The sequence below is a fragment of the Callionymus lyra genome, chromosome 7 (genome assembly GCF_982586985.1).
Source record: "Callionymus lyra chromosome 7, fCalLyr1.hap1.1, whole genome shotgun sequence".
In the NCBI taxonomy this organism is placed as follows: Eukaryota; Metazoa; Chordata; class Actinopteri; order Syngnathiformes; family Callionymidae; genus Callionymus; species Callionymus lyra.
In genome coordinates, this window is record NC_141824.1 from 29,472,824 (window position 1) to 29,500,762 (window position 27,939).

At 41.3% G+C, this 27,939-nt stretch overlaps 1 protein-coding gene across 1 annotated transcript; it reads right to left on the reverse strand.

Moving 5' to 3' along the window:
* Nucleotides 1-326: 326 nt before the first annotated feature.
* Nucleotides 327-27,939, reverse strand: zbtb16b (zinc finger and BTB domain containing 16b). The gene is made up of 7 exons (XM_087795362.1): nucleotides 27,842-27,939; nucleotides 24,147-25,326; nucleotides 19,470-19,567; nucleotides 17,274-17,360; nucleotides 6,454-6,624; nucleotides 3,585-3,752; nucleotides 327-2,801 (listed from the first exon to the last, which is right to left on the reverse strand). The coding sequence occupies exons 2-7, from the start codon at nucleotides 25,283-25,285 to the stop codon at nucleotides 2,572-2,574; spliced, it is 1,893 nt and encodes a 630-aa protein (XP_087651488.1). The 5' UTR covers nucleotides 25,286-25,326; nucleotides 27,842-27,939; the 3' UTR covers nucleotides 327-2,571.

The following is a 27,939-nucleotide window of genomic DNA, read 5'->3' on the forward strand; positions in this document are numbered from 1 at the left end:
TTGTTTTCTGGCACCTTGATGATTTTTCCTACGGAGTGCTCGTTTCATAAGTTCCGCAAAAGGTTGGTGGAATGTGAGTGCTGGAGGTATGCACTCTCTGTGTGCTTCATCACTGTTGCTTCTGAATTAAAGGTGCTCCAACAGAAAATCTCAATCAATTCATAATGAAACAACAGCAGCAGGACAAACAGCGAGAATGCATAAAATAGTCAATATTTTATTCTTTTTTGACCATGCCACTGAACACTGACGCATACAGAGTTGTGCCTGAATCCACACTGAGAAAACACTTCCACACACTGTGTTACAAAGCTGTAATGAAAGGATTTTACTGCACACATGGCAAGAAGAACGACCCTGATTGGACACCAGGTCAAGTTTTTGATCCGGCCCTGAGGTAGACAGACATGGACGATAATCTAAAACAGTGCTAATCACATCCTTCTAGGACAAAATCAAAGGACATCTTCATCATCACGACATAGAAAGATCAAAGAAAAAAACCCTTTTCAGACAAAAGTGCTCGATTTCTTTTGGTCCAGCGAGGAAAACTCCACGTATAGTGCATGTAGAGAAGATACAGTGAATGTGTTTTCATGGCACTGAGTTAACATTTTGCGATGCACAAGCTTTTTCTTTTCTTTTTTTTTTTTTAAACCAGAGAGTTGTCCTTTTATTTTTTTCTTTCTCTTGAAAGGAACATTTTTCAGACACACGTTAGACTTTTACATCAAAATTGCTCGCAACTTGCATCAGATTCTCAGCCACGATCACAGTATGTTGCTTCCAGTTGCGATATTCAGACGTGGGGATCTACATGGCAGTCTATCTTTAATTAAGTAACATTAAACAAACACCCAGAGACGACTACCGAACTTCACAGACCCACATACTCGAAGCATATCGATGCTCTACGTATTTAGAAAAGAGGCACGAGGGAGGGATCTTAATCAAATCGGACTTATAAAACACAAGATCAAATCATAGCAAATGTAAACAGTGATACAAAAATACAACATGTCTATACGGCCTGCGTCAGGCTCACGTGAGGGAATAACATACTGTGACAGTTACAGCTACACAATAGAACCAACAATATCCTGCTCATGGTGATTCACGTTTTTGTAAAAAAAACAACTTCTTTTCATGATTTCTTTTCTTTTTCATCTAGAAAATTCTCCATGGGTGACCGTATAAGACATCTATAAGCGGGTCATTAAAAACACACAGTATAGCCTCGGTCAGGCTCTTCTTTTTTAACATTTAAAGTTTAAATGTAATGACGGCAGTCATTTCTCAAACAGAGTTGTTCAGATGTAGAGGAGGCCCCACAGAGGATCAGCAGGCTGTGGTGATGATGATGATGATGATGATGATGATGATGACACATATTTGGTAACACAAACAACAACACAAATAGATATCTCTCTGCAAATAAAAGCCTTGAATACAAAATAACACTCACTGCAAGTAAAACAAGGCGATGAAGGAAATTAGGTTGGCAGCAATTCAAGTAAAACATGCAAATAATCAACTCAAACAGGAAGTGAGGAGAGAACATATGAGCCCGACAATCAAAGGAGACGTTCGTGGGACGGTTTAGTGTTGATTTATTCTCGGAGCTGAGCGTTCGTGCCGGGAGATGGAGTCGCCTGGAAGCTGTTGTCAACGGTCGTAATCATTCATCAGGAAGTCAGACTTTCCCGACACTTTTGGTTGAAATAGAAATCTGCAGTTTTTTTCACTAACGCATGTTGCATTTAACAAAGAAAATTCATTCAACATCCAAAGAGCTGAGATGATTTGTCGGGACCTTTATATGTCGTGTTCCTACTTTCTTAATTTGTGATAAATTCCAGTACAATTTATACATTGTTTTTATGAAGGTCGTAAAATTAATTGAATTTTAAGAAAACAACATTGTTGCAGTTTTAGAAATTGTCATTTAGAGACGTAGAGAGACAATCTGTTGTCCTCGTTATTGTTTTTGTGTCAAAGTTTTCACAACAAACAAACAATTTCTATCATAATAATTACAAAAACTTTACTTTACTCTTTTTTTCAAATGATGCATTATTGAGTTTAAACATATTTCATTATTAAATGCAACATTCTTGTGTAAAAACAACAGTAGCAGCTGGGCTTCCTCCCCACAAACAGACTCCTGATATTATTCAGCCCAAAGTTAGAGGAATTCACAAATAACTCTTGGAAATATGTTGAGCAAAACTACAACGGAAATCATGTCTTGTTAAAAGTGTGTCTACACTGGTAAATTCTGGCTTAAGCGTTCACAGTTAAGTGATTTAGTGTCTGAACTGAGTTTGAAAGCATGTTTATGAATAGATGAAAGCAACTATATATGAATAAATGTTTTATATCATGACTTGAACGATGACCTCTGAGCCTGTGCTGAAAACGGGAAAGAATTTCTACTCTGATGTCAGAGATTCACTGCAATTCTTTACGAAGCTCGATTGCAACACTGTGCTCTGGTGTGTGTGTGTGTGTGTGTGTGTGTGTGTGTGTGTGTGTGTGTGAGTGTGTGTGTGTGAGGGGTCCAAGTCCAGCTCAGACGTAACAGACATACAAGTAAGTCTTTTCTATCCTCCAGTCGGCCGGGACGTCTTCGGGCTTGTGGCCCTTCATGTGCTTCTGCATGGCGGCCAGGCTCGGGCAGAAGTCCTGGCAGATGGTGCACTGGTACGGCGACGCTCCGTTGTGAGTGCGCAGGTGTTTGATCATGGCTGAGTAGTCTCTGGACCGCTGATGACACAGCTTACACTCAAATGGCTTCTCACCTGAAAGATTCAGCAGCACAACATTAACCTTGTAGACCCGGAGACGCTCGGGTGAAACTCAAGTCTGATCACCGTCACTGTACATGTGTGTCTGGTGTCTGTGTCTGTGTCTGTGTCTGTGTCCTCACATTCTCTTTTCTTTTTTAACTTCAATTGAGTTGCAACAGTCAAAAGCAAACAGAAAGAAAAGAAAATTAAAGTATATGCTAAATTATGCTTAAGGAGATTTAATTATCAGCAAAAAGGGGGAGATTCAAATGAACTCATACATTTTAGTGTATATAACCCAATTTTTATAACTATTACATTTTATGTAATTCTCTGCAGTAAAACAATTTGCGGTATTAACTCAAATCAACAATATATACATTTTTAAATACTGCAGAGGATGTATATCTAATAATGGCTTGGAATTTTATATTGAAATATTACTATTATCAACAAAATAATGTGAATGTTAATATTAATTTATATATGTTTGTTGGTTGTTTTTTTGTATTCAGCTTTAATAAACTGTAATACAAATAAAACCCCATTAAATTCTCATAAATACGCAGCTATAATCAATTTTAAAGTTCATGTAAATCAAAATAAATTAATCCTGGATAAATAAAAGCTATTAGGAAGTAAACATTGTTAATGTTTGGGCAATAACCTTTGACTGACAGGAGCAGCCGCTCAACTGTCATTTCAACATTGATCATTTAATAGTAACTTACAGAAACATGTCCTTGGGTTCCTCAATAAGAGGGATGTGTGGTCAAGTATTTGCTTCACTCTCACCTGTGTGTACTCGGTAGTGCGTCTCCAGCTGGTGTTTGAGGCTGAAGCGCTTCCCGCAGCCGTTGCACTCGTACGGCTTCTCGCCGGTGTGGATGCGCTTGTGGCCCCTCAGCGTGCCGTCGTCTCGGAAGCAGCTCCCGCAGAACTCGCACTCGAAGGGATGGTCGCCTGCGAGCGGGAGACGTGTCACCGGAGAGAGTATCGCTCGACACGCGGCGGTGTTGGCATGGTACGATGCATACGAAGCGGTGTAGGTCAAACAGCCAGAAAGGTCTCGGACACGCACGTCAGTCAGGGGGACGCTGTCCTTTCAGACGTGGCTAATGTTGTGACACGAGACGCGTCCTCGCAGATAATAGCTAGTAAAAAGTCCCGCAGCCACGTCCGGCTCTGTTCTCTATACTGTATTAATCTGTTTCTCTCCTCGGACGAGGTTTTGACTCATCTCCAATGACCTATGTGTCTCATTATCTCAGTGTCCACAGCAACAGCCTAGTCAGAGGATACATTGCTCTCCTCATTACAGGCCGATTCCCCCCCCCCTATCCCCTGCCCCCCCGCCCCGCTGCGGAGCATCTGACATTTACAAAATGTTACTTCCAAGCAGAATGGCATACAAACAAGATCCGCTGCCATGGCCAAAACTCCTTTCACTTCTGTCTCTTCACATCAATTATGTATTTCTCCTGTCTAGACGTCAAGCTGTCCTGACAGCTGCGAGTGTTATTTAAGGTAAGGGAAGGAAGGGGGACATCTTCTCGGTAAATATCTCTCCGTCTCTCGCGGCGATAAGACTCACACTCGGTGGAACACGCAGACAAGTCATTTCCATTTGCTTTTCCTTCAATATTTATTTGGGTTTCCTCTTTCATTTTGGCTAAACCACACTAGAACTGACAGCCGTGAATTGCAGCAGCCCGACGGCTGTCTAAGAAACCCAAAATATAAACTGGATGAAATTGTCCGAACTATGCAGCAGTACAGTGCTGTCATCCTCAGAGGTGAGTCACGGAGGAGGGTGGGAGAAGACGCCTGTAGATCCATTCTTAAATAAACTCACATCATTGTTTCAGCACACGCTTAATGTTTTATGTCGTGGGAAAACACGAGTCATTGAAACTATCCATTGAACCTATTCTAGCAATGGTTTTCTTCAGGGGTCAAAACACGATTCCAGAAATAATCTTATCAAAAAATATTCATCTGCTGACCTTTAGAGCCTTAGAACATTGTGTTAATACAAGTGAAGAAGGTGTCTCCAACAAGTCACGGCTGGTAAAGTCAGAAAGTAAAGAAGGTTTGCAACTTGAGATATTTGTCTTAAAGAAACCTTATTGTATCTAAAATAAAGGTCTGAACCCCTTTGGCACGGCCCCTGTAGTTTAGGGAAGACACATTTGGAGATGAAAAAAGCGATTGTAGTTTGAATTTACTTTTTGAATGATTATTGGATTGTTTACATTCGTTTCTTTACAAAAAAACCTAATATGTTTTTTTTGTCAATAAAAATACATTACCTTTTTCCATTTCAAAGTAGAGATTAGATTTTTCTAAATTAAATAAAACTATATATATTTTTTTAAATAGATTTCATGGGTTTCATTACCAATATTAGCCCTAGTTTATCATTCAAGTGGATTTGTCGGCTCTGAGTGAGTTTGAATTTTGCAGGAAACGTTACTAAATGGCTCTTCTCAAGATGGCGGTTTAATCTACATGATTGATGATAACAATCATCTAGATTGTGTCATGAGCGTGGCAACGATAAATAATCATTTGAATTCATGTTGATCACTGATCAGACTGAAGTTCAAGTATGAAAACTGTTTATACGTACTTTTATATTATAATTTAATAAGTAAGTAATGTGCCCCTTTAAATAATAAATTGATGGTTATGAAATTATTATTAATATAATTCAATTAAATATGAAAGAAATCATTATAATGGAAAATGAACATTTGATTCCATTATGTTGAAATAATGTTCTAAATCAGCCAGCACAACACAGTGTCATTTCCGCTTTCAGCGTTGCCTGTGAATGGCAGCACCTAAAGTCGGCTCCTGCTATTGAGTGTTAAACTATGCAGCGAGAATTCTGACCCGCTCAAGTAGGAGAACTCACATTTCCCCGATCCTTAAAACTATTCACTGGCTGACAGTTTCTTTCAGGATCGACTTTCAAAATTATTTTTCTGGGACTCCTGTGTTTGTCTTATGTGTCTTGGCCTTTTAAACTGTGTATTGTTTTTGACTGTTAAAGCGCTTTGTGAACCTGGTCTAGATAGGGGCTTTACAAATAACCTTTACTTACTTACTTACTTACTTGTGCAGGAAGGTTTGCTAACACTTTTTATCATCTGTTCAGAATCTCTTTAAACTTGTTTCAGCAGAATATTAGCAAGATTATTATAAAATATAATTTTGATGAGATTAATGAGGTTCTACAGTAAAATGGTCACTAAGAATTCACTGTAAACTATATCATAATTATTACTATTAAACTAATAGTAATAATGCAATTATAATTAATAGAAATAACAGTAAATAAGGAAATGCATATATTATCACTTATTTAAATCGTAGAAGCTTAATTGAGCTTAATTGCTATGATCAATTTATTAATAGCTTTAAAATTAATCAGATAAAAAAAAGGATTTAAGGGACAAGTATTGATTTTAAACATGTAAATAAAATGATGTGTGTAAAAGTCAGTAAGGCAGCTTTGTCAGAGACAGGGTTGGAAGTAAACAATTAAATTAAAAGCTGCAATCCTTATGTTAAGCTTCATGATTAGTTTACTGGTCACTTAAGAAAAAAGAGAGGATCACCAAACTAACCAAGTCTGGATGCAGTTGTGAGTTCTTACCAGAGTGCGAGCGCAAGTGTCTTTTGAGCGTGGTGTGGCTGGGGAAGGGCCGATCACAGTGGCTGCAGATGTAGCTGTGCATGCCGGCGTGGACCTCCATGTGCTGCTGCAGGGCCTTCTGGGTCTGGAAGCGCTTTGCACACAGCAGACAGAACACCGCCATGTCGGTCCCTGGAGAACACGCAAGACACCGACACAGTTATTTCCGTAGCACACACAGACAGGGCCTTAAGTGGAGAAACTGGGTCACTTCAACTTTGTGTGAGTCCTCTGAGGGAAAAGCTTCTTTCAAAGAGCAAGTGCCTCTACCTAAACTAACTCCTCTAAAAAGCCCACAGGCACTTTCAACTGCGAGTCCTTATGTGCTCTATTTTAAACCATGAAAGTCATTGTTTTCTTTAAGAATTTCCCACACAGCATGCCAATCACACAATCAATGGCGTCTTCCCGCCGTGTTAGATGTGTAATTATTCTCTTCAGTCTGCACCAGGAGTCACATCCCGCCTGTGAAGTCTTCTGTCTCGCCTCTCGACGAGCGGCTGATAGCGGCTCCACCCTAAATGATGCCTACACTACGCGCTCCGTGCAGAATGTTAAGTGGTGATATCAAGCCATTAAAGGCAGGACTGCAGGAAAAAACACAATCCAGTTTAATCCTGTGTGTGACCTGGCATCTCTTTGGGGCTGCTTTCCTGTTGCACGGAGTGTGGCGAGGAATACAGATGGGAAGTCGCTGGCTCAAGCGTTTAAGTTAAAATGGCAAAATGTGAAGAAGATCTATCGGCTGTCATAGAGGCGACGGCATTATCTATGCAGAGAAGACACGCTGCATTTATACTACGACTCTCGTTGTTCTTACTTAAACCAAATTGACTTATTTTGAGGCTTTGTATTAAAGTCGATCACATCCAATGTATATTAATCAAACGGTCTTTAATAGCGAGTCTCTCTGCTTCACCAAACACACAGAAAAATCCCTTTCTTTCCAAATCAGTTTGACTCTTTGAATTCTGTCTCTGAATAATTATAATCATTTCTCATCTCTGTTATCCTAAACACAGGCATCTGTATATGTCAAAGTTAGCATAAACATTTATTTGATTTTCGAGATAACCCTTTGAAGGGCCCTTATAACAACTGGACGTGTCAGATTTGGTCCCTGGGCCTTAAGTTTTAGCAGCGTGTGCTCTAATACAATGGCCCCTAACACCGGGTCCACGGACCAGTACTGGTTCGTGAGGCATTGATTTTGGATTTCTGTTCTATAGATTATTCTTTAAAAATACGTTTTTTATAATCTGAAAAATTTCAAATGTGTTTGTTTTATCCCTTGTTCAAGCTTAATCCTTCAGTTTTTTAGAATCGACAATTTAAAAATTGATTGACTTTTGCAACACAAGCTCTGTTCATTGTTGTCTACTAGTGAGTGAGTCGATCAGGCCTCATGATACAGCATCAAATGTGTCATGATTCAGTGTCTTCATTTTGAAAGGCCACTAGATGGCAATAATATTTGGATCTACTTATTCAACAAAACCTGGAATAATTTTCAAAATGAGAGTGTCATCTGCCTTTCATCATAATACACTGGATGATGTATATGATAGAGCTGATGCAGGATCAGAAGCCCTCATCAACCCATCATTAAAGTCACTGTACCATGATATATCATGAACCCATCACTACTGTCTACTACTGAATGAGTTCCATGAACACCACTGATCTCATTACTATCCTCAATATTTCAAAGGCTACAAAAGGAAATATTATATATTATATATAGTAAAACTATATTAGTAAAACATTTCTACAGCAGCTACATAGATGTTAAAAAAATGTTGTCTTGGTCTCTTCTAGATTATTGTTGTGAATTACAAACGGCCAGAGGAAAGTATCATAAGTATTCTATTCGATTTATTCTAGACTTACTCATTCCATGTCATTGCTAACATGTAACCCCAGCCTCAACTATTGTTTCATATACCGTCATTTGAGTGCTTCATCCATTAAGAAACACCGTATACAACTGTGAAATCCCGCTGAAGATCTAATACGTTGGCAAACAAAGCACACCTGAAGTGATCAAGATAGTCTTCCACATGAAGCAGACGACAGCCACAGTTTGCTTATAAAACAAACTCATCTCTGCACATTTACGACGTGTTCAGATGGAGATTGCAGAGACTAAATGTATCTTTTTGTCCTGAGTGAGTCTTAAATGCGGGATTATGAGGTCCTTATTTCTTTGTCTGCTCGGGTTGTAGCTCATTCACGACGCTAGCCGGTCCCGTCGCTGCTGACTAGGATTCAATCAGACATCTCCAGCGGAAGATCATTAGTAAACACAGGATTGTGTCGGCACTTCATTGGAATTCAAGTGGGGTTGCTGTGTCGCATTTAAAATGCAGTCTGATGAGGTCCACTAAATCAAATCATTTGTTACTGTTATTGAAGTGCCTTGAGGCAACTGGCAATTAAATTGGAATTAACGCGGGGAGCGGAATACAGCGTGCTCATACTAAGAAGGGAGAGTGTCAGCCACTTTCTTGTGGTTCAATCAAGTTAACGGACAAGAGCAGAAACAAATCAAATAAATCCACGCAGAGAGACACATTTCACGTGTATTGTTGTCCTATTCCCTCCTAGAGATGCACGGAAGACGATTCTTGGACTGATCATTTGTAATTATTAACCGGGGATGAAAGACATTCCCAACTCTTAACAATCCACCCCCCAGTGAAGCCAGTCCAGTGGAATGAGCTGCACCTGTTCAGAGGTTTGGGTCTCTGGACTGCACAAAGGACAGACAAAGAGGTTCAGACCCTCCTTGACCGAGCTCATTAGTCATTGGCTGCTCACGTCCCTCTAACAATCTCTGTCATTATGGAGCCTGGCTAATGACCAAAGCCTTTCTCACCCACAGATCACAATATTTTAGTTCGAGAACAAAAGAGCCCGCACCCCCACTCCGGGTTTACTTTCTGACACGACTAAAGTGCTGTTTGTGTCAGATAAAGATCCAGACGCTGCTGGAGACATTTGGGGAATCACAAAGTGGGAAGTGTGATCTGAGATCAGAAAGAGAAGATTGTGATAATTTAAGCAGCCAGCAGGGGGAGTGCTTTCTTTTCCGATGTGCCCACTATAGTCACGGTTGCTTTCGCTGCAGGCCGAGCAGCACTGATCCTGCAGCCCACTGAATAACACATCAACCTCTGAAATCACTTCAAAGACTCTTTAATTATCCACACTTTTACCAACAATCCTGAATCACGATTAACAGCAGCCCTGTTCTGTCTTTTCAGGAAGAGGAATATTCTAGTGCGACACCTGCAGATGTAAAGTCTGATCCCTCCTTTACAAACTACCCTGAAACTTGGGTGAAGGAATCAGACGAACATTCTGTCACAAGAATCACACTCTTGATCTCTGGTTGACACGCGGCGGCTCAGCATCCGTTTGCAGTCGCAGCCAAAAGTGAAAATAAAAATAACAATAGCTTGAAGTCTAAACAAAAAACAACAACTTTGGAGGCTGGGACGTGTTAGGGGCTGAGATTCTTGCCTCTCTGTGCTCACTTTTCCAACAAAAGGGATTTGCAGTCGTGGAGTTTTCCAGTAAGCTTGGTAATAAGTGCAGATGAGCTTCTTTACGGGAGAATAAGCCCTAAAGTTGGCTGTCATCGCCCCCTGCTTTTTCACCCTTAACTAGACAATGGGCTGGGGATTTTAGGCTCTAAGGCATGGGATGACCCCATGACCTGTGGCCCTGAATGGGTTAAATACCACCTAATCAATGGTAGTCCTCAAAGGCTGGACAGTTGACTGAGCATTGTGTTTTCAGGCAGGAGCTTTAACAGTGGGAATAATCATTCACCCACTGGTAAAGAAAACTTTTAGTGCAGCCATTGTTTTCTCTGCTGTGTGAGCGGCAGGGCAAAAGCACGACTAGCTCGGAAACAGCGCTTCTACACATGCAGCAGTTTTAACTCTTTCCGCCGTAACTTCTTCAAGTCCAGGCCTGAGAAACCAGACCACGTGTCCAGGCAACCAGATAGCATCATGCTTCTTGTTGGGGTGAAGTGTTGGAGCTAATCCCTTCATTCACAAATAAGCACAGCCTGTTTCCTTTCAGACACCAAACAAAAGTTTTCCCACCCTGAGAAACTGGAAGTAAACCCACGTCGCGACGTACAAGAGAGCGGCCCGCCAATCTGCATCTTCTCTTCTGTTCCTGATCTCGACTTATGCATCTGAAGCGGCCCAATTTAAACGATTAGCCTGTGGATGATCTTACGCTAAATAATCTAAAGTTGAATTAACCACCTAAATAGTGAGAAAACAGAAGTCATATGATTGTAAATATTTGCACTCGTACGCAACATTGACGAAAAAAAACTAAAAACAATTCGACATCAAAGTTCGTTTTCACAAACAAGTTGTTTAGATGGATCTTTATCTACAGAGTCTGACGGAGGCTTTACAACTGTCAATAGCTCGGTTTGTGCTGCCAATTTATTTTTTATTTTATGTTAAATTAATTTTACTCAATGAAAACTTGTATCCGTCCATCACATTTGTATAATTTTATTTTTACTTTTGAATCGTTTTCTTTTTGAAACAAATGACAAGGAAAATATACAAAGCATTTAAATTATGATAACAGTACTGGTAACTTGTTCTAATACATTTGAATTTAAATGTTTCTATTTTATCTTGAGTTCATGCAGTATCTGAGTGCGTGGAAAAGTGACGCAATTATTAACTTATTGATATAATCTTTTTTACCAGAAATTATATGTATATGCCTGTAGAATTATTACTATTAAAATGTGTTTATCTAGAAATTATAAAACAAATGATTCATATTACAAGAAAACTATTTAGTGTGATCGCTCCATATAAAGATCTCAAGAGATTTTTAATAACCGTTAGAGGTCAGACATGGAGTTTTGGGAGCCACTGACATTGGTTTGAAGCGAGGACACAGAACTCATTGTTAACTATCTCAGTGGAACTATTTGATATGTGAATAAGATTAAATAAATTAAATTAGTTTTCACATCAGCAGGTTTACGTGAAACAAATTCATATTACACAGTTTTAGTGCTCTTCAGATTCATCTCATTCCTCTGTGAAATATTAGAAATCCATAAATCTAAATGTGTTTACCAACATTGCAACATGGCTGATAAAGTCCACAGTCTTGTCACAGACTGTAACCTTAAGTACGTTCTTCTCTTGTGTGTTTAGTGATCTCACTGTCTGCCGCTATCATGCAGACAACATGATGTCCATTACCTCACATGACCCTGTGCATTCATGCTTCGTGCACTCAGCCCGCGGTGGGTGAAGTGTCACTAGCCTCCCGCACACACACACACAACCTACAGTACCTTAAACAACCTTGGGCGCTCATCAGTCACATGCTAATCTACCCGAGTGAGTAACAAGCGACTTCATAATTAATGCAACAAGAGATACGTTGCTCGTGTTTAAGCACTACTCCATGAACGAAGGAAGAGGTCGTCTTCTCTTTTTAAAGCTCTACCTGGTTTGCAACGAAGGTCTGCATATGTTGTGTCTGCAGCGAGGCAGGAGAGGTTTCTGTGTGTCATAATGGCCGTTATAGCAGGTACATGCTGATGACAGACGTGCAATTAGTGGAGCTAAAAGGTCTGGATTAAGAGCGCTGCTTTATAAAGCCGTGCTGTATCTGAATGGAGCGCTGCAATGTTTAATTAGAGCTTGGACAGAAGGTAATATTATTCACTTGATGAAGCAGCCTGTAATGTGTGGCAACACTGCAGCTGTTGTGAGTACACAAAGCCAGCACTCTTGTGGTTTCGGCCTTAAAGGTGGTGAGGTGGCGAAATGGTTGGCCAACCTGGCTGAAGCAGATAGAATGTCCATGAGGTCGAATGACGAGTCGTGTAGTTCCGTAAAATGAAAGTCGTGAGACCAAATGTCTTCATTTGACTTGATAGATTTCAGACTGGGGCGTATTTGCCCCAATAAAACTTTCTAAAATAGAATGAAACCAGTGATCAGTTGCCAGTCACTACCTCAAAATTTCCCAGCTGAGGGTTTTAGAGAGGTTCCAGTGTCAGAGTCAAATCATAACTTGTAATATTATTTCCTTCCATCTTTCATAGTTAAATACATCAAAGCATTTAAGAGCCACTACTGAGAAAACGTGATCTTGGCACTAGAAGTGCATTTTTTGGTCGTAATCGAATCAAAATGTCTCTAATTCTGTCTGATATGTTCCTTCCTTGATCCTCCGGACGCCCCGATTGAACAAGACCCTTTGTTGTGCGAGCAGTTCGGAGACGGATCCATTCTTTTATTTTGGGCACTGACAAGTAGGTCAGACTATGACAGGGCTGTGGTGAGGAGTAAACAGCAGCACATGATGTTGTTTTCCTCCCACTCTTGGCATCCAACACCAGCAGCAATCCTCTCGCCCTCAGGAACTCCTCACATACCCTCTACCCCCATCCACTCCTCCCCCGACCTCCCCCGCCTCCCTTTGATCTTCGGCAACCCACGGCCGTTCACCTCTGACTTATCCAATTGGCCGCGGCCACTTCCACTTGCAGAGCGGTGCGTCAGAGTGAGATCTACCCCCCAAAAAAGTACTTTCACAAAACCCTGCTCAGAGAAGGTGGCCAGCAACTCCTGCAGCTGTCGTGGTCTGACAAGTGCTAATCTGCTAAGAGTCGTTTCATTTGACTCACTGCTTCACCAGCCACATGACACATTAAGGCTGCAAACCCTGAAAGTAAGTGTGCTGGTATTTTCTTAGGCTGGCACTTTTGACAAACAATAACCTTTGTTTGTGACGACCTCTTAATAAATACCAGACAATGCATCATTGTCGTTATAGCTCCACTTTTTTTCCCCAACGTTAACAATTGTGAAAAGTGAAATATGGAATTGTAAGACATTTGTTTTATAGAACTTAAACATATATTGATCACTTTTCTGATCTACAAATGGTAAAGACAAACTCATTGTTGAGTTTCATTTGGAGATTTGGAGGTGTTGCGATCTTCCTCTAAAGTTTTGGTTGTTTAAATTTATGCACTTTATTTTATCTAAATTTCTTAAAAAAGAAACTACACCTTAATGTTTTGTCATTCTACTCGTATTTGATCTATCTAACATTATAGTGATGCACATTAAAGCTGAGTCACGGTTATAAAAGCTGGTGTTTCCATCAGCGGAGAAAGAGGACAAGAAGTATCTCCTTCTACAGGTGGCGATCCTCATAAATGCATCACAACTGAGCATCTCAGTTCTGCATGTGTGTGTCACGCACACTCAGACCATCAGCTGCGTCCAATATATGAATTAATCAGTATATCAAATAAACGCTCCCTGCGTCAGAGCGAGCCGAGCTGGGATAATGACAAGCTAAGAGAGTAATGTCCTTATGCACCGGGCTCAGGACCGGCTGCCAAGCTGAAACTGAGCTTGGGATGTTTACAACTTGGGGGGATGAGGGTAGTATCTTCTGGGCATCGTTAACACCCCTCCATGTCCACAACCATTAAGTATTCATTTTGTGTGTGCCACCTGGAGTTACAGTTACATGCCAGTGCTCCTGAGAGCCCGATCGCCTTTCTCTGACAGTAAGAGAAAAGGTGTGGGTTCACACGCTGGCCGGCAACAATTCAACTTCTTTACTAGTTCAGAGTCTGTTAAACTCAACGGAGCAGAAACAAATATCCAATATGATGAAGCCGATATGGAAGGATCTGTCTAATCATACCATTATTATTGTTAATTATACATATAATATTGGTAAAAATAATAATTACAACAATAATACTAATGATAATGGTAGTCAAAGTTTCACTAAGTAGTTGTTTGTTTCTGCCTGGTGAATTAAATGTTTTCATTTAATAGATCCATAGTCACAATCTCTCATCAATCCTCTATCGACTACATCCCTGTGTCCTGCTTTTCTTTGTGCTTGTCAAATCTAACATGCTCGGTCCACTACAAATGAACAGCAAATACTTTTGGAGATTTTCAGGATTATTTGTTGCATGATCACATGGTTATTAGAATATATAAATCATTTTAAAATAAACTGAACTGAACTGAGATGAAATTTATCTTTGAGATTCGTGGAAGGATTGAGAGAACATTCTGAGCATCGAAGTCAGTTCTCAGACATTAAAAAAATCAGTTGATATATAAAAAGCACAGTAAGCTAAGACAATGACTTAATTTAAGCAGTTTGTCGCATCAGCTTTGGTATGCTGGTTTTGAATCACTTGGGCATGTTTGGAGCTTCAGGACTAGTGGGTGAATGAATTCTTCACATGCATCATATTATGTTTGTTAGATAAGACTGTCACTTTAATGTCTAGCTGTTTCCAGATGAAACCGACTGTTAATGCTAATGTAAATTGTTGTGACATTTTTAGTACGTGCGGTGTGAGATAACATTGTAATAAATATTTGGATCCTCAAACAGATTTGAGATTTTGTGGCTACAACTTGCAAATGATGACATCCAATTCATTCCATTCGCTTTTTCATTTTCAAGGATTTTCACCTACAGGCTTTTTATAGTCTCTTCTTTCCCATGGTCATCAGTCAAAAACCCATGCTGAGGTAAATATGCATCTACCATTAGTTTCTTCATGGAGTTAAGCCGCAGCTTCCATCCTCCATCCAAGGCAGACCACAAGAGCAAGAGTAAATAATGGATAAGATGTGGTGAGAAAAGATGAGTTCAAATATTCGGTACCAGTCATACAGAGTTATGGGTGATCTGTGACAAAGGGTAGGAACTAGAGTGAAAGGGTAAGCCCTGATGTCTGGTGTAGAATCAGTGGCTGCGACTCACAAATATGGAAGTAAGTTTGGAGACTAGTATGAGATGCCAGCAGAGGTTTATGGATGAGGTGAGCCCATGAGGTTGGTAGGTGTGTCTGAGAATGATGACCAAGGTTAAGGAAAAGATGATGAAGTATGTTATGAATGATCCACTTCATTCCTGAAATGTATTCTGTAGGTCAAGGCTATTCAACTGATATTTTCGAGCCTGACTGAGATCAGTTCCGATATCAGTTCCTGAACGATACTTTTTTGATACCAATTTTATCAAATCAATTCGAACAAAAGAAAAATGACATTAAAATGAAACCAAAGTAGATAACTTGAGTAAAATGTTTCAGACTTGGTAAATTTCCCCAAATAAATAACAAATATTTTACATTGCAAAAGAACAAGTGACAAATTAATCTGATATTCATTGCCTTTGTCATTTGTTCTTCTTTTTTTTTACGTTTTGGTCCTGTGTGGGTACCTAAACTTGGCGAAAGACAAAGGATGTTTCAACACTTGGTGCTACCTAAGCTTTTAGATCAGTGCCACAAAAGAACTGGGATTACGATATTCAGCCCGTATCATTGACAGCCTATTAGATTGCACTGTCAGTTAAAATGATTCCGGGTTTCTTTGAATTATTACATCAAAGCCAAAGTTTATAAAGTGCCATCAATTGTTCTTTCAAAACTGTATCATGATATAGGTGATGCTGTATCAAAAGACCTCATCAACCCATCATAATGGAAAGAAGCTGCAGTGTGGCAGTAGGAGAAACTACAATTTTAATTTCAAATTTATTGATTAAAGTGTCTCTTAAATGGATCCTGGACCTCTATTGTACTCATCAGTATGTGTCTGTTTGTACAAAACCTTCTTTTAATTGGAATATTACATTAGAAAATATGCTTAAGCTCCGCCCACTGAAAACACTTCTGTTTTCTCTGAAAACCTTGTTTACCATAACTTCACCTAGGCATTGAGGTTTATCACTGTTTGTCATCAATTATGGAAGTCTCCACCTCCAAGGGACTCATTCTATAAAAAAAAAACAGGCATGATTACAGCTAGCTGGAGGGAAGCCCATTAATATGTCACAATGGACCCTGCCCTCGTAACGTCTAATTCGTCGACATTTAAGACACGGGAGAACTTTGTAAAGTAATAACTTCAAAACACCGTCATGATGAGGAACTTACTGGGTCATGGAGAGGAAGACTTCAACATATGAAACATGTGAGTAAGTCAGGGAGGTTTGGTTTTCACATTCGTTTCCCTTTAAGTTTAGTTGCCCCAGTGTAGACCATATGGTTGTAGGTGGGTGTAGACGAGCAAAACAACAAACACACATGCTCTGGAGGAAACTAGAGTCTCCTGTTGACACAACAGATCATAGAAACAGACACTAGTTCCCTCCATGAGTAGAACTATTGCTCATCAGATCAGGATTTCTGCTCCGAACTGTAATCAGAGATGTCTTGTGTCATTGTCTTTCAATTGATATCCTAATATGTTCGTTTAATTTGAGGCAACAGACTCATAAGGTTTTTACATCTTTTTTAACTTTAATCTAATCTCACCATCATTCATGAATCAGTTCTAAATGTAAAAATGACAATGGTTCGGACTGACCGACAGAAGGTCTTGGTGTTGACGCCCAGTGTCAGGTAAATAAATCCACGGAAGGAGGTTGAGGATCGTATGACTGTTTGATACTGTAATGCTGGCACCGCCGAGCCGGCTGCTGCTCGTGGCAAAGTGGCATGCTGTGGGATTGGATGCCAGGAGATATTAGTGGGTGACATGTGAGTGGGCCTCCCACCTCCCTGTTGATAAATTATGGAGCATCATGACAGGAACAGTTTAACCCAGCCAAGCATGACGAGCAAGTTTAGAGTCGTCAGAATTCCCGCAGTCACGGTTTGCGCAACAACCCCCATGTATTTGTGCGAGCACGTGTGAGTGCAGGAGTACCTGTGTGAGTTTGCCTGTGGGCCTCCAGAGCCTCCTCGGAGGAGAACGTCGCTCCACACTGGTCACACACCAGCGCTTCGGCAGGAGCTGGAGACAAAAATCTGATTTGTTAGACGGTAACTTGATCAGCTGGTAAACACAAGCATGTGTTTCGTAAATGAAAAGCAAACAGGTTCATTTAGAGAGGAAAGGAGTAAGAAAAATGCCCAATTACAAAAAAGGCAGCCCTTGTCAAACTCTTGTACTTTTCAGGTGTTTCCCAAGTGCAGTGGACACAGTGGGGAATCCCTTAAAAAAGCAACAATCGAAAGGCTTCAGTCGCGACGTCCATTCTTGACGAGAACGGAGCAAAGAGTTTTATTCACCGTGGCCTGTTATCAGTCTCCGAACAGCGAACAGACTGTCTGCATGAGAGGCCACAGAAGGACTGGGTGTTCTCTCTACAGCAGACATTTACCGCCCGCGGCACATCCCTTTATCAAAAAAACACAGTTCAGAGTCAACACCCTAAATCCCATCGCATGCAGCGGAACTCCAGTCACAGTTCACCTTTGGAACGCCCTTGTCTGGTCTGATGAAGACATGAAAGAGACAAGTTTGCATTTGCTGGCAGGAATTCTCAGCCCTCTTTCTGCGCTCACCTCACACCTGCTCAGGCAGACACGCCGGACAGACACACGCACACAGCTGTTGGGATGTGCTCACAGAGAGATGTAAATCGGTTGCAGATCCATACTGGCCCAGGGCTCATTCACTGATCTATTTTCTGCTCAGCTGGCTTTAAATGAAGTTAAAATGAGTCATTAAAACACCCACAAGCTTTGGGAACTCTTGAGCACGCTGCAGCCTAAATGTGCTTCTCTTTCAACTCCTATGAAGCCTCGACACACAGACGTTGTGACACTGTTTCCAGAAGCCGCACTGACACACACACACACGCGCACACACACACACACACAAACCTCTCTTTGAGAGAAAAAACAATTTTTGAAAACAAACGTTTGAACGCTTTGTGAGATGAAGCGGAGACGAAACTTGGTTGGAAGTTTGTGTTGCAATCGTCGAAACGGCACCGCCGTGTTGTCGACACTGATGTTGTGCGACGCTGTCCGGTGCGGTGCGTTGTGTTTGTGTGAGATTGTGTGATAAGGGGAGAAGAGAACATAGTGCATTGTCTTGTGCAGTCAAAGGCACGGAGTGTGCTCTCATCCATAAACCATCAAACTGTCTCCAGACGCGGCTGCAATCGTCCTCCATCAAAACACTTTGTCTGGCATACCAAAATAAGAGCCTGCATCGAGCTGAATACCAAATCAGCCCATTAGAGCGGTGGAGCACTCGCTCCTTAGCAACCAGCAGGATCTAAGGCTGCTACACAGAAACACACAGCGACAAAGAAATGAGATCTGCATCTTTTTTGTCGTCAGCGTGGTTTAGGTTGACACTCGGGAAGTTGTGTGAGGAAAAAAGGTGTCGCTGTGGATAAGAGTTTGAAAATCAAAGTATTCAGCGAGTGTGTGTGTGTCTGGGCGCTTGTGAAGAGAAGAGGGGGAAGCGAAAGGGTAGACTCCGGTAAAGTCCATCTTAAGTTGAAAGCAGCAGATTTGCTCTGGACTGTCAGCAGTGTGTCACTCCACAACAATATTCCGAGGAGAAGGCGGAGAGGTCCGAGGCCTCGTCATGTCTATACACATTTTCCCACTGAGGTTTCAGTCGAAGTTTCATTTTTAGCCCCACTCCCTTCCCGCCCCTCCACTCCTCTCTCACTTCCTCTCTCTATTTCGGATAAAGTAGCCGGGAGAGCAGTCAGGTCTGATTAAGTCTGCATTTGGGTACAGTGTGTTCCTGGACACACATCTGCGAGCGAGCCATCACACACGCTTCGGAACACTGGCAGAACACCCAGGCCTGCCGGCAGCTGATGATGTCATCAGTCAGAAGGGGCAGAGCTGGCGAGCTGCCAGAATCTCTCCGAAAAAAAACACTGAAACATTTCAACGTGGAGACAGGAGAGTAGAGAGAGACGTTCATAGACCTAAGCGTTGGTAAGAAAGTGCAGGGAGGAGAGAGGAAGAGGAGGAGGAGGAAGAGGAGGAGGGCGGCTAATATGAACAGGTGCACGTGAAAAGGCAGACTATCAAGAGACTTTATGAGCACTGAATAGTCTGAGATGAGTGTGTGAGAGGAGCTGAGTACCTGTGTGAGACAGCATGTGCATCCGCAGCCGCATGCTGTCCTGGAAGTGCTTGCCACAGTATTCACAGCCGTGGCCCTTCTCCTCATTATGCAGCCTCCTGTGGAAAGCAAACACTAATGTGAGCACAGAGGAGAACTGAGGGAGCACACTTGTGATAATACAAGAATCTTGTTGTGCCGCCGCCTTCTTCTGTCGGCTCTCTCAAACTCGGCGGCGTCATTGTCCTCGTAACAAGAGGAGCATGTTTTAATTCCGGCAAGAATCCCCGGCTGAATGCAACATCATTAGTGTAAGAGGCCCTCGGTGTTGTGAATCACGACGCATGAATGCTACTGAAACACAGACAATAGTAGATCAGGCTAATTTCAGAGCGCAGGCGAACACGTGCCTCCACCCATTACACACAAACACACAGCCAAATAAAGACCATCTGCACTAACACATTGTCACACACACATCCGCCGCACAAGATAACTAGCACAACAAGTTGATCAAATGCATTGACATGATCCTAAAATACAGTTTTTAGAATCAAACCTTTCATATCAACTTAAGCTTTATTTTACAACGTCAGTACATGATGATTGTCCACAGTCAAAACTTTTCAGTGATGGGCTGAAATAAATGATATTTATCAAAGTCTCGTTACATTTTGAATGTTAAAGAGTAACTATCATTGTGTTCTAAATTGAAGTGTAATCCGTCACTACTCATTAGAAGAGAAGTAATCCGTCCCCCTCATTACTCAAAAGTAACTCCTTCTTCTCGAGGGATCTGTTTTCCTGCCTTCCATCATCTTACTTTTTATCTATCTAGCATAACTAAACCACCTATGAGGAAAGAAAAGCTGACATGCACTTAAGGTGATCTAGTTTCTGGAGCGGTTTAGTTTCGCATTAAATTGAATGTTAAGTTAAACATGAATATTACGACTTGGGCTGCGTTACTCAATAATTATAATGATTTCTGGCCTTCTCTCTGTTGATTAATCAAGTAATCACTAAAATTATGAGCTTAAATATGATATAATTGCGTAGGAAAGACATCTGTTATTTGGAGTGGTTAAGTCTGTAATTAAATACATCAATTATTTTGAATACTGTGTGTCAAGTAATGCAAATTCATGAATATGCTCTGCACGTGTAAGGTGCAACAAAAACCATGTACTGTATGTGTAAAACATGACATGCAACATTTAATAATTGAAATCATTGGAGTGACTCAATTACAGGTTTTATCTGTGAATAAGATAAGCCTATTGGAGCAGTCAGAGAGTCTGAACATCTTCCTAACCAAATGTCAACATTCCTCGACATGAACACACACCTGCATGAAAACACCCTACATCACCCAAATGAACACACATTCAGTCGCCGTCTGATGCACACAAGTAGACACTTATGATCGCACATGTTTCAAAGCAAACCATCCTTAAACAGTCATTAAGTTTATCTACATGATCTCATTTTACATTTCTGTACTTGCACATGTGCACATACACACTTACACGCGCCTCTTCTGTAAGTGCAGTGAGGAGCAGGAAAGCAGATGATTCGCTGGAGCTCAGCCGGCAGCCAAACCTATCATATCATATCACAGACATGGGAGCATGCGAGGCATCTGTACTTATATCCTTACATCACCCCGCTAACAGCAAATGGCCTAAAAAGAGTCTGTGCTTTAACTCAGTCTGCGCTCCAATGAAATGTGGCCTGAGCTGCACTGCTGTACACGCCGCGTCGTTGCCAACATCAACATATTGAGTTTTTGTGCGTCATTTAGCTTGTTAAAATTATTCTGGGTTATTTATTTTGTTGTGCCCAGAAATAATCACTTCGGCATACACAAAGTGTAAGTGGCCTTACTAGGGATTTATTTCGAGTTTGAGCTGAGGTGCTAACAGAAACACAGTGAATGATTTGAACTAACGTGCCAGCGTCTGCAACATGCAGCGTCCTAGTAAATGTTGTAGCCTCCTGCACTTCGTATTTTTCACCGCTGATTTTAGTTCTTCATTGAAACATGCATTTGAAATCAGTCTGAAGTATGTCAAACTAAATCTGACCCCTCATACCATTTTATGTGGCCCTCTGGATGGTTGGCTCTAAATGAAAGTAGATGCAGATGTTCACCTATATAGTTGCTAATGATTAAGCTAAGATAGAAAGCAGATATCATGAATGTCAACAATTATATAGGGACTTCCTAGTCTCTATAGTTGATGGGAATTCGAGCCTTTTTTTAAAAAACAGTATGGTAAATAGGAAACTAGCTCGGCCAGCGACCAAGACTGCTAAAAGAATGTGTCCCCTTTTCTGATTGACTTTTACGCCTCCTCGTTAAATAAATACATAGTAATTCAGATGAATATCTGAATCATTAAAGTCCCATCTTTTAACTTGAGAATGTAAAATGTAAAAAACATATCTGTAAAAAAAAAAAGGTTTAATACAAAACAAAGATTTAAGAATTAACATTTATTTATTTGGGAAATTAAGGATGAATGCCTTTTCACTACAATAGACTTTGTAACTTACCTACAGGATGAAACACATTTAAAAATAAAGTTCACGACCTAAAACAGCATCATCTTGAGATGCACAAAACATGATTCTTCATGGTGGTACACGATGTCACGTTTAAAAGAAAAATAGTTTCAGGTAACAGCAACAGTACTCTCTGGTGGGATGGTTGAACTATCGCTGCAAAAGACTTAAAAAATGTATGGAACATTTCTACCTTAACAAAGTAAAAGGACAGGACTGACACATGCAGCATTTATGAATCTAATTTGTAAAAACAGACTGTGCTTTCCTCAAACCTGGGCTGGTGTCGCTTCAACAAAATGTCATCCTGCAGACCAGGTGTATGCTCAGTGACCTGGTTACAGCACCTCCAAACAGCCTGAAGCCCAGTCGCCACCGAAACTCTCCAACCCTGCAGAAACCCACATGTCCGTCCACGAGTGGAGAGCAGCCTCTCTAAATACTCTACGGAACACTATTTTCCAGCAGGTCTGTGTCTCCATTGTTCCTTCAGGATTTGCTCCGAAAACAAACAACCTGCCATCTTCAAATTAGGAGTTTTACTTTACTTCTGCCAGATCTCACAGGTCTATGTTCCCAGGCCAGAGTAGAGATTGGTAAAGTAAACCTTGCTGCTCTATGAAGAAAATAACCAAATGTTTTTTAACCTATTCTTTCATCTTTTTTTGGAAAAAAAAACATGTGATGAAGTGTTTACATCTTCACTCTGTTTTGGGTACATCCCGGACCATTCGCTGAATACCATTAAAACAAACAGAGAGGAGTATAGGCCGATCCTTCAATCCAGGCAATTGATAGGTTGGAAATCCCACAACTCTGAGTGGGTCGAAGCAAAGAGCCGAAATAATTTCTATTCATTGAGGAGTCATAACAAAAAAGATCTGCCTCATGTGAGATCAGTATTGTCCTCCCTTTCCATTTAATTAAATCGGAAGATGGAGGTGCAAGAAAAAAGCTTTTAATTCCAACTAAACATTTTTAAAGTTCTTGCAGGCCAAACAAAAGAACTTTTAAGGCTATATTTGCCCCCCTGGGTCTTGGATTTGCACCCCTGGGCAACACAGTTAGAGCAACATTTAAAATGAAAGTGAAGAAGATTCAACACAAAACAAACCAACCTGTCCTCAATCTCACAAACTGAACTGGTTTTCTCCACATGTCACTGTTCCGTCTTGAGCTGAGATAGTAATCAATGCCGGATTTAGGACAAGCAGATTGTCTTGTTTTTCCTTGAATGATTAGTCAGACGCTGCCAAACACAGCTTTAAACATCTGCAATCAAGTTAATGAGAGTCGGCGTCGGACTGAAATAAGAAGTGATGTCTTGTAAAATAAAAGTGAATAGAACAAAAAAAAGAAAAACTCGAATAAATTGATTAGTAACACACGAGTTAAAAGAGGAAGAGCGATGCCGGTTGCTCAGATAATCAAACAAAATGGACAAGAATTAAGCTTTGTAATGACGACAGACGACACACAATCTTCTATATCCTCACAAAGACTCGATTCAAAGATGCTGCTGCTGTCTGACTGCAGACACGTGAGTTCAGGTGTCTTTAAGATTCTCATCTCTCCCGTTTGCTGCATTGAAACAAGGCGGCATGAATCACCACACCTTGGATAATTGTAGAGAGATGTTGAAACCAAAATCTGTTTTCGTAGACAATCATACATTATATTTTATTTGGAAGCAGCTTTTATATGAGCTGCTGTATATGAGTCAATTTTATTTACCATCATGATTATTCATCATTTGAAATAAAATACTGTTTAAGTGCATGTCTGTCGCACCTCCAGCTCACAACACATCAAAACGTGTTTTAACTATGCAAGAAAATCATTTTGCCGAAGTTGTTGACACATCTGGAAAATAACTTTTTTTTTTTCTCTCTTAGTAAATTGTCTTTTTTGTGTAACTATCTGTTTCCATAACGTAGGAAAGATGGAACACTCACACCTTCTCTTTTCGCTCTGCAACCATATCTGTAGCTATATCTATTTTTAAGTTGTTGTTGAAATAGTTTTAGTACCAAAATCTTTTTAACACTAACTTAAAACATCTCAACACGACATCAATTTTTTTCAGTGTGTGCAACAGTAGGAGTGTCACTTTCAGATCTAGTGTGTTACCTGTGTTGCTCCATGGCTTGTCGGCTGTGCAGCTGAAGTCCACACTCGGTACAACACTGCTGGTTCTGTTCCTTCCCCTCGTGCCTCATCCCTGCAGCAAACTGGCCCAGTCTGCTCAGGAGCTCACGGTGCAGGAGGCCTTGATGTAGCAGGCCACTGTAGGCCCGGGGGTCCAGGGGAACACCCAAGGACGGAGCCACCGTGACCCCTACTGGCATCACCCCGTCGTTTGTGTAGCTGGACATCGAGTATAGGGAGGCTAGGTGTTTCTCAGCGATCCCGGAAAATCGCTCGAAGGCGTTTCCCACTGCATGTCCTCCCTCATCTGAACTGGTGTGCAGATCCCGGGCACGGGTGATCACACTGCCTCTCTGGGGGGTCCCTGGACCATCATCCTTGGGCACATCTGACAAGCAGCTGTCTTCCTTGGTGCTAGACGACCTACCCTCCCAACCGTCTTCATCCTCCACCTGCATCTTCTCTGACTTGATGGCTTGATCAAGAGAGGAGGCGGTCAGCCCCTGAGGCTCATGGGAACTCTCCACGTCCATCTCTGTGTCCACTCTAGGGATAGGTTGCGGGGCTTCTTCAGATTTGGGACCCGGAGAACCCCTGTCATTCACGTAGAGTTTGAGGTGGTGCAGAGAGTTGGGAGTGCCGTGGCTCTGGCCGTCATGTATGGAATGTTTCTTGGACATCATGTGCCTCCAGTGCCTGGCCCGGCCGTGGTCACTGCCATCTCCGGCGTTATTCCTCACCTCCTCGCTTTCTTCTGCCTGGATGGTTTCCAGAACTTTCAAGCACTGCTCCTCCAGGTACTCAATCTCCAGGATCTCTGCGGCATACAGCAGGTCATCCAGGTCTTCGGCCGTGGCCTGAAGGGAAGCCGTGTAGGCATACTCCAGGATCTGCTGGAAGGTTTTGGGTGAGAGGAAGTCCAGGGCGTACCTCAGGCTGCTGCGATGGAACAAGATCTCAAACATCTTGCTGGTGCACGCCAGCACTGTTCGGTGAGCAGGGAACTCCTGACCATCGACCGTGATGATGACGTCACACAAGGTACCCGTCAGACGCAACTGGTTGGCTCTATGCAGGAGGGTGCCGGGGTGGGTGGGATTGTGGAGCTGGAGCACACCCATGTTTGCCAGCGCTGACCTGGCCAAGCATCAGCTGTCGCGTCCTGGTGGAGGAGACAGTTAGTTCCTTCTTCAGGAATGATTTTCAATGCCAATGGCAATAAAACCACAGATCAGGAGAGACTAAAGGGGCAGGCTCCTTTAAGGGAGCTGTATTTTTCCGGAAGTTAAAGATGGAGAAAACTATGTTTCCAATTCTTATATCTAGGGCACATTGGCATTAAAGAGATAAAAAATGCAAAAACCAGGGTTTAAAATAATAGTTAAAGGGTCTTTGGGACCTACCGCATCTTGGAGAGAATGACTTCAACATTTGAAACATGTGAGTGAGTCAGGAGAGATGGGTTTTCACATTAAATATCAGAATATTGATTATGAATTACTTGATGTCACACATTTTCCTCCGAGGAGGCTTTGAAAATAATACTGGAAATTAAAAGTCTGTTTTCCCCCTTTTTTCTTAATGCCAAAAGCACACATGGGCTAAAATATAAAATATAAAATAACAGTCCATCGCAAGAAACAAATGTGTATTTTCAAACTGAAACAAGAATTTTAGTCAGATTATTGTCTTTGCATACTTGGAGGTTCAATCAATCTCAATGATCTGTGTTTGTCCTCCTTCAGCAAACACTCCCTTGAAATTCCTTCAGCATCACTTTCAATCTTATTGGACATTTTTAATCATCTATAATCTCTATTATTTATCTTATCTTAATTACTGACATCTTTATATCAATGTCAACATCACTGTAGTTCAAGGCGGACCCTTTTAAATGAGTCGGTGGGCCTTGAGTTTGACTACTTGAATTAAGGATCCTAACTAATGTTTTTAAAGAGGCTGAGATAAATAGTCATCTGTCTGGAAATGCATCTATTTTGTGACCAAGGTCTGTGAAAGAAGCTTTACAAATGTAAATTACTTACTTATTTTGTTTGACCTTCAAGTGTGTCTGGAAAGGCTTACTTACTCTAACATATTTTTAAAAAGTTTGGACACTTACGATTATTATTCAACATTCTCTGTCAATCATCCTGTTTCAAACAAAGATACTTTCACATCTTTAAATCATCAGAGGAAGACATATGGTTAGATTAGGAATTTATTTACACTTCTATTCAATCATAAAGCGACTTAAATCCAGTAAATTGGTAAGTAATTTATATTTATAAAACGCTAAATTTATATTTATAGAACGCTGATCTGATCCAGCCTTACACCCCAGCTCGGGCTCTGAGGTCTGTGGATCAGAATCTACTAATGGTTCCTCGCACACGGTTCAGGACCAGAGGAGAGAAATCCTTCCAGGCTGTTGCTCCTAAGCTTTGGAACGATCTTCCTCTCTCTCTGTGTTTGATGAAGTCTACTGACTCCTTCAAGAAACATCTTAAGACATTTCTTTTGTTCAGGCTTTTCCTTGATTTTCTGGAACTCCTGTTGTGTTATCAATTTATCTTGACCATTAAAGTATATACGTTATTGAATATTGTTTTGATTGTTTAAGCGCTTTGTGACCCTGGTCTGGAAAAGCGCTATACAAATAAAAATTACTTACTTACTTACATTTCCAGACCAGGGTCACAAAGTGCTTGATCAAACAAAACAATACTCAATAAAATATATACTTCAAAGGTCAAGATAACAACAAGAATTGTGCATCCAACTTTTAGTTATTGTATAAATCTAAACTGTCTGTAATTAGGTGACCTGCGGTGAACTGGCCTTCTGTCCAGGGTGTCCCCGCATCTCACCTTTGTAACTAAGATAAGCGACAAATAAATAAAACAGAAAACGAGTATCATAATTGAAGAGCAGAACTTCTGTGTAATCGCCGCCATTAAGAGACAAAACAGCAATTACTCCTGGTGTCTGAGTCTGATCTCTTGTATTATTTTAATCAAGACTCTGCAGACAACAGGTCGATGCGCGCAACAGTTTCTATTGTGGGGATTAGTCACGTCGCTGTAATAACGTCTGCATACTGAGAGGTGACGGTTCACTTCATCACACACACACACACACACACACACACACACACACACACACACACACACACACACACACACACACACACACACACACACACACACACTCAACAGGTAGACTCGTTATTTAAAAAACACGCCTGATGAGTTCATCTGCTCACGTCCATGATTGGATGTGTTGCGGACAATTACGCGAGGAATCCTGGAATAACTTATCCAAGTCTCACGTTCACGAGAGTGGGGGTCGCGTGGGTCCTACAGAACCACCTGGAATTTAGACTCGATTTTACCAACAAGCGAACGTGTTATTGGAGGCGCTGACAGATGCGAGAGGAGCCGGCGCGCATCAGGTGCACACGCGCCAAACACCCGAGAAAGAAGACAAAAAACACTTAGACACTTGAACAGTGATGTCTTCAGCGTGACTGATGCATCCGATCATCTCCACCTTATAAGTTCCACACTAAAAAACTTGTCTAAAAAACGAATAAAACCCCGCGTGACAGGATTGTAAATGGTGAGAAAAGTAAGTTGAGCGGATGGTGAAAGTGTGGCGCGAGCGCGTCTCCTCACCTCTGGTGTCAAGCGTCCTCCTGATGATTATCCTCGCGACATCACGCTTTCACGTTTCACAGTACGCGCTCCAAACACTGCTGCTCCGAGTCCGCGCG